The sequence below is a fragment of the Seriola aureovittata genome, chromosome 10 (assembly GCF_021018895.1).
Source record: "Seriola aureovittata isolate HTS-2021-v1 ecotype China chromosome 10, ASM2101889v1, whole genome shotgun sequence".
NCBI classification, from domain to species: domain Eukaryota; kingdom Metazoa; phylum Chordata; class Actinopteri; order Carangiformes; family Carangidae; genus Seriola; species Seriola aureovittata.
Window position 1 is genome coordinate 17,599,176 of NC_079373.1, and position 12,123 is coordinate 17,611,298.

At 41.5% G+C, this 12,123-nt stretch overlaps 1 protein-coding gene across 3 annotated transcripts in view; it reads left to right on the forward strand.

Annotated features, from left to right (window-relative positions):
- The first annotated feature begins 232 nt into the window (after nucleotides 1-232).
- The window catches only part of furinb (furin (paired basic amino acid cleaving enzyme) b), a 75,216-nt gene continuing 63,325 nt past the window's right edge, over nucleotides 233-12,123 (forward strand). The window contains exons 1-2 of one of the 3 annotated variants that reach the window (XM_056387776.1): nucleotides 233-680; nucleotides 7,375-7,653. In XM_056387776.1, the coding sequence (XP_056243751.1) occupies nucleotides 7,477-7,653 (177 nt within the window). In that variant the 5' untranslated portion in view covers nucleotides 233-680; nucleotides 7,375-7,476. Of the gene's footprint in view, nucleotides 681-790; nucleotides 1,015-7,374; nucleotides 7,654-12,123 lie in introns of those variants that run through there. The other 2 variants (XM_056387773.1, XM_056387774.1) reach the window with 2 other exon arrangements.

The window sequence follows — 12,123 nt, forward strand, 5'->3', positions numbered from 1 at the left end:
ATCTATTTCACCTGCTAAAGACGACAAACGGTTATCGTCTTATAGTTAAAAAAAATTAATTGACGTGACCTTATGTGAGTCTATAGTTGATTCTCGCTGTTGTGAAAACAGTGACCCGCCCCATCCAATCATTCGACGACTACGGTGATACAAATCAAGCATACGCGATAGTCCAGTCGGCTCCAAACGTGACGTATTTCCTGGAGAAAGGGGTTTGTGGCAGTTTGTTGTCATCTACATCCAATAGAGTACCGTTACATTGTGTTGGCACGCTTTCCCTTATTCTCCCCATTTTTTTTATCCTTGTATTTAACTTCGCGTATGTGAATTATACCCAGCATATTCTGGGTAGCCAACCAGGCACGTGAAATAGCTGAAACACTCAGAAGAAACCGGTAAAGAAATAACTGGGTGCGACGGTTGAAGTTAACTGGCGAAATATAACCATGGTGGTGGTGGTGGTTGCAGCAAGTTGGTGGTGGATGACAAGCAAGACGGGATAGTTGAATTCAGCACTTTTGAAGGAGGATGGGTGTGTGCGGAAATCGTTGTTATTATTCATCTTATTCATCGTCAGGTTAGATGTAAAGTTGAAAGTCAAGCCGCCACCCGGTGGGAGAAGAAGAAGAGGATGAGGAGGCAGCACGCGTCGGTCCTTGTTGGCTTCTGACTTGGCGAAGGTACGACTGACACCTGGTTGATTGTTTTAGTTGTTGTGAAAGCCACGACTTAGACGTATTCAAAAGCAGGGAGGGGGTCTGTGTCAGAGTGGGTGGGAACAATGGGAGTATTTGCGGAAAGCATTAAGGCTATTTTAGCACAAAGTCTACAGCCAGCGCTGCTGTGACCAGTCTTCCCAGTCAGGTGCATCCTTCCCCAGTCTGGATGTCAAGCTTTTTTAATTCAGTATAGGTGGACCTTTTTTTGTTTGAGGAGACATGGCTTAGCCCCGATAATTGATCGGCTTCGATCTGCAGTGCTTCCGCTCTGAACTTTCTTGTTGATAAGATAAAGGTATGTTTGTTGTAACTGTTGGATTGACAGTGTTGTTTTCTGCAGTATGTCTTATTTGACTCCGTTAATTCAGATTTATTTCTTGCTTTCTTCCCTCCCCTCTGTCTCCTTTGCCCACACTGTTTCTCTTACTTATTCACCCTGAAGCCTTAATAGGCTAAACCCCTCATCAAGTACTTTATCTGTGTAAGATGGGAATTGCTGTAATAGATTTCAGTTAGCTCAGACAGGGCAGAAATTGTTTAGTCTAAGCTGCACACTGTTCCTTTTCACACTGGCATCAGATATATGTGCCTATTTTAAGAAAAGCAAACAGTGCTCTGTTTGAAAAACTCAACTCAAAGTGATCAAACTCATTCTGTCCTGTCATCTGGTTGCTGTTGTTATTTTATACCTATGGGGTAACTCCCAAGGGGATCTCAACAAGGGATGAAGTCAAGGTCACAAGCAACTGAGGCAAACGGTATGGCTCCAAGCTTCCTGCACAATCGGATTACACTACCTAACCCCATCAAAGATTACCCTATAAAACTAATCTTTTGTGCCTCTCTTTGTTTAGCCCAAATCTTTCCCAGGCCAGTTTGGAGATAAAGGCTATTAAAAGGGTTGGACTGAGTGGTTCACATACACATTGTCTAGGGTAGCCCACAAGCACTGGGTTTAACAGTACTGGTAATTCTTCAGCTGTGTGCTCCTAGGAGCACGCATTTTATAAGAAGCATAAAACAGGAATGCAGTGGAGGAGAAAGAAGTAGGAAGACAAACTTGTCAACAGTATAACTCATCTATAAACTAGGGCAGAGACTGTTGTGGATGAGGGGGAAGTTTGACATAGGGAACAATGCCAAGATTCAGATGGCTGTTAAAAATTGGGTTGGATCTCTCTGTGGGACATTACTTACAGAATTGATTCTTTCTTCTGGACACATTGCTGCTTCCCTTGACAACATTTTATCAGGCTTTTCCATCTCTGTAGTGGGAGCTAAGATGGATCAGGCTTTAGTGGTACTCAGTCATCGCGTTCTCGCTAACTTCACAGTGCGTCCCCGATGATCGCAGTGCAGCTGACTCCCAGCCGTGAACCGCTGTCCTGACTGAGCACAACATGCTTATGCATTGCCTCTGGTTCTCAAATCACACTCTAACTCTGAGCAATTTTCCCTCTCAGCAGAGGATGCTTGGCTGTCAGAGGTACTTCACAAATGCTGCAGCCCTCTCCTGTGCCATGGTTTTCTATGAGAGGGCAACGCAGAGCACCTGGTGGGTGTTGATTTGGCTGGTGGGCAGCCTGAAATAGAGCTGGAGTTCTGCATATGGTCTGTCACAGCTTCGCATGCTTGTCATTACCAATGGAAATCGCCTGTTATTCTGTCAAATTATGTTCATAACGTCTCTCCAGAGTGATACTAAACTATAGGAAGTTAACTGAATGCACATGCTGTTTGTTAGATACATTTAATTTGCACTATTGAATGTGTTCATGTAACCACAAGATTCTGCTGCTGTTCACAAAACAATTGCTCTGGAGCAGCTGGGGGTCAAGTGTTTTCCAGATCATACACATTTTCCAGATGGGTAGGAAAATCAAATTGGCAATTTCCTTGTTTAGAGCCCTGTTCTCTAACTCCAAGCCTTCTTTAATATTTCTGTACTTGACAAGAGGTAAATCTAGAGCATATATTCATATAAAATCAAATATCAGAAAATGTTTGATTTAGTGCCTTAATATTGACAATGTGGTGACATCAATATCAGCAGTGGAAATGTGGGCCAAGCAGATAGAGCCATTCATTAATTATTGCACTCAGCTACAGCTGACTGATATGGGAATTTTGAAGCATACTGATATGGATATTTTAAACTGGTAAAAGAAATAATGTTATTCTGGCTGATATGATTTTTTTTATGTAAACTCTTTGAAAGGGATCCTTCAGATTTGGTTATTTAATGAGTTGTGACAGATGCCAGATATTTTTACAGTTTAACAATGAGTTTTATTATCTGAGATGGCAATACCAGGTAATATTAAACATATAGACAATGAAGAGTTGTGGAAAAATTATTATAAATAACTATAAATGAAAACACAAATACAGCCTGCATGAAATATATATATAAATTAAGAAAAATTGGGGTCACAGTTGTTCTCAATCTAGAAGAATGTACTGCATATGCTGCAGTTTTCTTTTGCTCACGTAGCAACATATACTTGTACTGCCACTGACGTTGGCCTGTGATGAGCCAGTATTGGCCAATAATATACCTCCTGATTGTGTGTCTGTGAGGCTGTGTACTGTATGTGTAGCTGCAACTTTCAGTCGCTGTAGACCACATCATATGGTTACTGTTGTACAGCCTGTACGTTCAGAAAAAGACAACATATTGATAATAATATCAGCAGCATACTAATACAGTCTTAATACCACTATATTGATGTTTGTGTCTGAAAATTCGCCCCAGACCTTTCTAGATGTTCCTTGCATAATAATCACTTCAGTTCAAAACATGTTTTAAAAGCGGCTGTTCCTCAAAGCTACAAGTCTGTAGAATATCCAGCAGTCAAGAGGCTGTTGCCCAAGGGCCTAATGATGATATCAGGGCAATAATGAATGCAAAGTGTTGATGCATTGCTGTTCCATCTCCCCCTCTTCTCAGAGTAGTTAAAGAGCGAGGGGGCGTCAAAGGACAGGAACGACTCTGTGCTTAGTTTGTACAACACAGTCTTGTTGTGTTGGCCACTGAACAGCTCCACTGGAGCTCCACTGGAGCAGTTCAGGGCCAAGTGTGCTCCTCAAGGGCACCTTGGAGAGAGGAGAGGATTGTTCTAACCAAAGGGTTATGATAGGGAAGGGGCAACCTGTTGTTGCTGCTGCTGTTGTGTTACATGGGTGAGAAAGTTTTTTTTTTTGTTTGTTTTTTTTTAACTACTGATACTGCACTACATTAAGAGGTCTGTCAACAGCTTGAAACAGAAAGTTCTGAATTAGTAATTATAAGAATCCATGTTATTTTAGCATACCGCAAGTCACTTATCCACCCCTGCATTCCCACTGGCACACTCCAAGCGTGTTACTAATCTCAAAATAGGTTATGCAACTGACTTTCTATTTTCATTGTAGTTTGGATCCTAAAGTCTTAAGTTCTCCTGTGGTTTGAAGGTCGAAGTTTCATCTCAGCTTTAGGCCTTTGATGTATATTGTAAGAGTAAGCAGCCGCTTGTTAACTCTTCTCCAGGCTGTGTTTTGCGAGAAGGTGTTTTGGGCGTTGTGTTATTATGTACTCGTTATTTTGCGCAATGCTGCATTGGGTGGGGGGTTTGGGGGGTGGGGGGTACCCCCACCACTCTTTCCATCTGTTCCCTCAGCCCTCTCAGTGACAGCAGACCCCCTGCTCCTGTCTTTTTATTTATTTTTTTTGACTCCAGCATAGGATCTAATGAGCTCGGAAGAATTGCTCCACGGGAAAAGTGACAGCCCTTGGTCATGTTTCCACCACCTCTCCTACTGCGCTCGAATCACACCCACTCCTAAATGTATCTGTGAAAGCACAGATATATTCAGTGAGCTTCTGCTCTTTGAGTAGTTTGGATACGCCTAACTCCCCGGAAGCAGGGGATAATTGTTGGGCGAATGAAAGGCGGGAGCATTCCTTGTGTTGGTGAAAAGTTCTGAAATATTTCTCTGTTTTGGAAAATGGATTTTAGGGAGCACTAAAGGCATAAACAAGCTTACCTGCAAACCTCTTGCCTTGTTAAACTTTAGGTTGCCCACTGCCAATAGACATTCATTCAGTTACAGTTAGTTGATTTAATTTTCCTCAACAAAGGGCCAGTCATTTGACAGGACTCATACGCTGTGGAAAATCAAAATTGACGCTCTCACTAAAATTGGAACTTCTTAAAAGATTTTTTGTGAGATGTCTGACATGTTCCAAGCTTCAGCAACTATGACAAACCATGGCAGTGTTTCCCGAAAGTATATAAAGGCTAAGATGCTCTTAGTCCTTTTGTAAGTCTGTAGGCTAAGATCATAAGATATACTCATACATATCCCCAAACTGTTCCCTAGTATGACTGGACTGTCTGTGCCTATTTTTCATGGATTTCAACTATAACTAGGTTCCATCAGTGCTACCAGACTGCTTTTAGACACTTCCACCTACCTGCCGAAATAATCACCACTTAATTCCAATGCACTTTGAAAGTGCATTCTTTTTTTTTTCTTTCACCTTTAATGCTTATGAAAAGTCTGAACACACTCAGCCACTGTCAGTGGAACAGTCTGCTCCACAGCCAGTTTGCCTTACCCTGCAGAAATCTCATTGTTTTTCCGTTAACAAGACTCTTAAGTTCTAAAGCCCCATAGCAGACCCTAAAGCCTGCAATCTTCATCACACCTCACAATTTGAAACAGTTTGACAGAATGAACTCCGCACTGATGATTTTGCTATTCTCAGAGCCTTAAGGGATTGGTGATAAAATTTTAATTTGTCCTGAGGATTGGCCATAAAGGAAAGACCACATGGTTTTCAGAATCTAAAGGGTTCATCTCCTTTGGAGCCTGATACTGCTGAGTAAAAGATCACGACAATCTGCTTACTAGATCATAAGACGTGAGCACAATTGACAGTATGATGTAAGGTCTGAGCAAGAGACAATATCACTGAGCGCTCAAAACAAAAGGAGCATCTTTTAGGGAGCTTGAATGTGCCCAGTAATGTTAATTGCAGTTTGCCCATCGGGACGGATATATTCAGGCCTAACTTTGGACTGCTGGTGGTGGAAGTGGAAAGGACGGTTGGTTGCCAGAACATTATGAGTCATGCTGTGGGGACCATTAATATCCCGTTTTTGATACTGAAGTTGACAGTTTGACCTTAAAGGAAATCTCAACTTGAGCTGGCAACTAGATTTTTCAATTTTTTGTGTAAAGTTACACATTTTGGCCTGCTCATGGTCGTAGGAGATGAAATATGCTGGAGGTTCACCAAATCTTTATTGAACTGAACACCTATGGGAGAATATGGATGTGTTGGACACTTCCATCCATCAGAGTTGGAGTCTTTGCCAAGGCATATTGATTGTAGCAGCCTGTAGAGGCCCAACACCTTACTGAGGCACTTTTTTTTTTACTTTTGTCACCATCTGTAGACAGTAGCTGTCAAAATATCCTCTCTGGACTAAAGTGTTGGACAGACAGACTGACTTACTGACAAAAGTAATACTGAATTATTCTAAAACACTGACTAGAACATGGCAGTGGGAATAAAAACCAGTCCACGTGTTCAGCTGTTTTCCTCCAAGCTTACTGCCCTTTCGGTACCTGCTAAGAGGGTTTATATTGGATTTCTTTGAATTTTTAAACCTCCTGGAAGAACCTGGAAAAAGTCATGAGTGAACACAACAGACTTAAATTTGTTCAATTCACAGCAGCTTAGACTGAGCACCTGCAGTAGCTCCAATTTCTTTTCGCATCAGTTAGTGGTGTATCAGGGATTGACTCACTGAATGGGACCATGAGGCCATGTTGGTGGGATCAGCAGTGGGAATGGACAGGCATTTAGACCGGCATCACCTCCCTCCTCTTCATCTTTCTTAGGATGAACTGATATACCCTGCAGAATCCCACACCTTATCATCTTTCTTCTCACTCAGAGTCGGTTAACTTACCACAAAGCTTTTCTTTTTATGTGTGACTTACAGGCTCCTTTCCTACGACTCAAAGAGCTACAAATCAAAGGCCCGCAGAATGTCCCAGACTGAAAATCTTTTTTGTTTGAACATCCGTTCAAATAATGTTCCTTTAATCGCGCTTGTTATTTTACTATCCAATTAAAATATGTTCAGCAGTACTTTTTCATACCTAATAAGCAGTTGGTTGAATAAAAATTTTGAAACATTCTAAAATTCAGAGCAGTTTCCAAGTGAGAGTTTAAATACCCTCTCCATCAGACACCTTGCCTTTTTTGTTGCCACAACTAGCTGTGTACTGGTTTTCTTGGAGCTCATCCTGTATTGCAGCAACATGCCTACTGTATATCATTATCATGCATTACCATTTCAGGTCTGAAAAAGATGAGGGAGCGTTGAAAAATAATTCTGTTTTTGGCAGAACCCTTGTCTGTTTTGACCTAATATTTATGCTTTGCACATTTATTAAGATGTGGGGGGGGGGTGTTTAGGAGTTTGACAGTGAGTTAAGTATGATGCATGATATGGTCTGTGGGTGTTTTGTTTATTTTTGCTGCAGTTTTGTGTTTGTTTTCTGAATGGTATCAGCAGTAAGTAATTCAGGCCCAAGACTGACCCAGTTAAGAAGGCCATGTTTGTGTTGATAGCTGGCTCTGTCTTCTCATCTCTAGGCCACTGTTCTACTGCTGCTGTAAGGTGGAGCAGCCCCGCTCTGCCTGGGAAGCAGTGACAGACGAACGGATTGACTGCCCCTGTGAAGTCTTCTCCTTTTCATGGATGCCAAGGTGGCCCTGCTGCACTTATGGACAGTCCTTGTCCTCCACACGGCTGAAGTGAACTGGATTGATGCTGCAGAGGTCTACACCAATGCTTGGGCTGTCCAGATCAATGGGGGGCCAGAGGAGGCTGATCGCATCGCCAGGGAACATGGTTTTATCAACCTCGGCAATGTAAGTTCACCTTACAGTATACTGTATGTGTAGTGTGTGTTTGCAGGAGCCTCTTCCATATTCAATAACCACATACATCGCTTCATGTGAGACTGCATCCATATACAGCTCTGGCTTGTAGGTGAACATCAGTGTTGGAAATTTGTTGTACATCAAAGGCGAGCATCAGAGAGCCTGACATGAAACCTCTAGGCCATCCTGTTCCTTCAACAGATTGCAAAAGTGTGGCCTCCTCCATTTTCTTAAAGCTTAAGTGGGGCGTGCATAACACACTGGCAGACTGTTGTTGTGTTTGCAGAGTAGTGTTAGAAATAGACAGGAATAATAGGGCTGTTATTTTGGGGTCTAGACAAAGGTTGTTATATTTAATTATGATGTAGGTAGTTAAATTTTATTGCCAGCACTTTAGCTTCTGTTTTTGGGGTTACCAAATCATTTTAATTAATCGAACTGTTGTGTCGCACAGTTTGCAGATGGGGTCAAGAAATGCAGTTGTCAGAAGCGTTGAAGAACAGGGGAAAAGGGGGGCAGGGGGCCAGTAGTAACTTATTATTCTTTCAGTGGTATGTTGGGTCCCTTGAATATCAAAATGCTTCCCAGACTAAGATTTCCCATATTTGTGCTCAGCAGTTGACAGTGAGTAGCTATTTGGTCCCCTCTTCCCCCTGTCGCTGCACTTGAGACTTAAACTTCATTTGCATGTGCCTTTTGTGGAGCTGCCTGAGTGCTGCACACGCCAGTGAACAGCCTTCTGGATTACTTCTTAGGGATATGCGGAGGAGGTTCTGCATATTCCCGCCCCACTTCTCCCCACCTTAAATAAAGAGGATTTTCTGAGGGAGAGGTTTGCAAAATTAATTCAGGCTTATCTTTGCTTTCTTTATTTTGTCAAAGATAAAGCTTTGTCTGGAGTGCGAAGCCAGATGTTTTTCGTCTCCCTATTATTATACTGAGCATTTGTCACATGGATTTTATGACAATCTGGATGAGATTAGATGTGTGTCATTATTAGATGTTCTTCATTGTCCGACCCGTTCTATTAAATTGTATCCATGTGACTTAACGCTGAGCTTGTGTAAGGGCCTTATATTCTGCTTGAATCTGGAGTTCCTTTGGTATTGATCTGGATGGCTGCAGTTGTTCCAGTAGTCTAAAACTATTGTACTGTGGAGTGAAAGAAAGCTTACATTTTGTATAATGGACCCTTACAGAGTTTTACTCTTAATTGCTTCTGTGAATTCTAGATAGAGAATCAATCACTAGACTTAGTGAGTTCGTTAAAATGAAATGTTCAATATTCTGCTCGCAGAACACATACATATTCTAGACAGTCACCCAGGCTCACAGTGCTATGGAGCAAAAAAAAAGTATCTTTCTCTCATAATTCCCTTATTTGATCACCTTACCAAAGAAAAAAAACCTTTATTATTTTCTTTCCCCTATTTATCTCCTTATTGTTTAACTCAACCAAAAATACATTTCCAGCATCTATGCTGCCTATTAAACCACAGGGAGTTGTATAGCTTTATATTTCCCCTCTGTTAATTAGAGATTGCGTCAGAGGAGTAGAGCTGGCAGTAGGCATAGGACAGTGTTCTGTAAGACGGCTGTCTGTTACTGAATCTCTGATGCCATATGTCAGCTTGTTATTTTAGTGCATGTGACATTAAGCCGCTCAGGTCCCAGAGCATGAAAGAGCAGCATAGTCGTATTTCACAAAATGGGCCCCAAAGATAACCCACACACCTTACCCCAGCATACCAATGTTTTTTTTTCTGTGGTTCTGGGTTGCATGACACCATAGTCTGTCTCCTTTATGATTTTTTTTTTTTTTTTTTTTTTTTTAGGTGCTTGGAGCTTGTTTTTGCAGTTTGAGATGCAGATATTGCAACAGTGGATACATATACTGTATGTCTGCAAATTCAGAGAAAGTGAAGATGGATAATAAAAGGCAGAAAGAGGAACAAGATAATTGACACTATCCCACTGGGAAAGTAAGAAACAAAGAGAGGGACGTGGTGATAGCAGAATGTCTGTGAGGACGTGTGGGAGATACAAGCAAAAAAAAAAAAAAAAAAAATAGCTAATGGAGTATGGTATTATGGATTGAAAAGTATGAGTGTTGGATGACTGAAAGGGTGAAATTTAGTATCATTCAGTCTGTGGAATAAGATTTTGTGGGAGTACATCTTCAGTCATTGTTTCACAGAGCCACCCAAATAAGTTTTATTTTAGTCTGCAGTCCCTGAGTGGGTGCTGTGAAAGAGGGATGATCTACAGGCTGTGTGCAGTGTCTGGTGCTCTGACAGTACAGTGTTGGGTTATGTGAGGGTGTGAGTTAGCCAAGGCTTTGTAGGGCTAGGGGCTTAGAAGGGACACAGCTTAGTCATTTTTCCATCATCCTTAATGGTTGTTGTACAGGGCACTTGAAGAGAACGAGGTGTTGTGTGATGTATAATCAGGAAGTAATGGGAGTTTTATCACTAATGTGATTACAGGATCATCACGTAACTGATTATTTGTTCACTGCAGTGCTCAGAGATGCCTTATTGTCGTGGCACGTCGTCATGTATTTGCAGATTCACTCATTATCGTTCAGCTTAATTTTCCCTGAGTGGGTGTGAGGGGAAGAAAGCATGCGTGTGTGTGTGTGTGTGTGTGTGTGTGTGTGTGTGTGTGTGTGTGTGTGTTTTAAGTGTAAATGTCATCAAGACTTCCTAGTGTGCATCGGCATTTTACAAGTTGACACGGAGCGTTAAATCTGTTTCTCTGTAATGTGTTCAATAGTGGGTTTTTTTTTTCCAATAATGCTTTTGTGTCTGTGTGGGTGTTGCAGACCAGGGTCTAGAGCTAAATGTCATGTTGTGTTCTTGGTGAGGCGAGTCAGAATCATTGTTTTTATGTTTTTATGAGGATGGGCATGCTGTGTGGGCGTTGACAGACTGAATCGCCCCACTCTGTGGAGTAAACGACTAATGCCAGAGCTTCTCTCTTTGCAAGCCTTTGTCTCTTTGTCTTTCTATCTCTCTCTCTCTTCATCTCTCTATCTCGGTCTTTTGGTCTCTTTCTGTTTTTTTTTTCAATTTACTCCAAGCGCCCCTTTTATCCACAAGTTTTGGCCTTCTTCAGAAACTGCAGGAAAAGACTCCTGTGTTGCAGAGGCAACAGGTTTGTTAAATGTTTGACTGCAGTCACCCTGTGTCAGATGATGGTACGATATTATTCCTTCGAAATTCAATGTTCCTCTTTCAGTTTCAGTTTTTCAGACCACTGTTTTACAATTTCTTACCACCACAGTCCTGAATACACACAAAGAGACGCCTGCTCTGTGCTAGGTGGAATGTAATGCGCTCCAAGGCCTTTGTCCATTACTCTGCGCGCAGTACACTGCCAATTGTGATGCGCCAGCACACTGGCCAGTTCTCTGTCACTGGCTCTCTCTCTCTTTCTCGATTCAATTCGATTCAAATGAGCTGCATTGGCATGAAATGTAACAAAATAAATACATGAAATACATCTCACTCTCACTCACTGTTTTTCTCTCTCTGGTCTACTGCTCTAGTGGCTGTGTGAGATGGTCACACATCAGGTCTGAGCCCATGTTTTATTTGCTTGAGAAATGATCGTGACGCTTTTAAGAATGTATGAAAGCAGTTTGCGTTGTGGGTAAGGAGAGTTTGATTATTTTTTATTTGAATGTGATTTGCACAGGAAGCTCTGTCAGATAGGCTGATTATATCAGACAGCATCAATGCTTTTATCTTGCTTTCATTTGCCTTGAGTGCAATTGGGATGCGTGTGTGTGTGTGCATGTGTGTGTGTTTGGCTAGCTGATGTTTTTGTCCTCATTTTAATGTAATAGTTTTATTAAATGGAACATCAGAAGTATCGTTCTCTGTTTCTCCTTCTCAGTGTCTGCCTGTTGTTTTCTCTCCAGTGCAAACCTGTTCTGAGATTGTCACAGTCCCACATTTCAACACTCTAGTTTCACTCATAAACCCATACTACACCGTTCTGCAGCATACAGTCTGGCAATGCCTGTACCTGCAGTATTTGCTGTCTTCTATTTCCCCCAGGACTTTGAAGGGAAAATAAGGAGTGCCTCTCTGAATGAAAGCTGTGAAGTTTTGCTGTTGGCACTAACGAATCTCAGTAGAATGCGTCTATGGAGGTGCTAATATATTATAATGGTACCAAGAGATTATTATAAGAAAGAGTAAGAGTCTCTCTCAGCAGAAAACAAAGCTCGTTTTTTCTTTTTTTTTTTTCTCTCTATCACACTATTGTCTCGAGTCATTTTCAGAATGTCTTTTTTCCTTTTGTTCTATTTAATAGGTATTTATTTTGGTCACTGCAATAATGATTCACTTTAGTGGAGTGAAAATTATCTTTCTTTTTTTTTTTTGATGATGCAGAATTGATCAGTCTCACATTGTCTGATCCTCACTGCAAACAAGCTTTAATATTCAC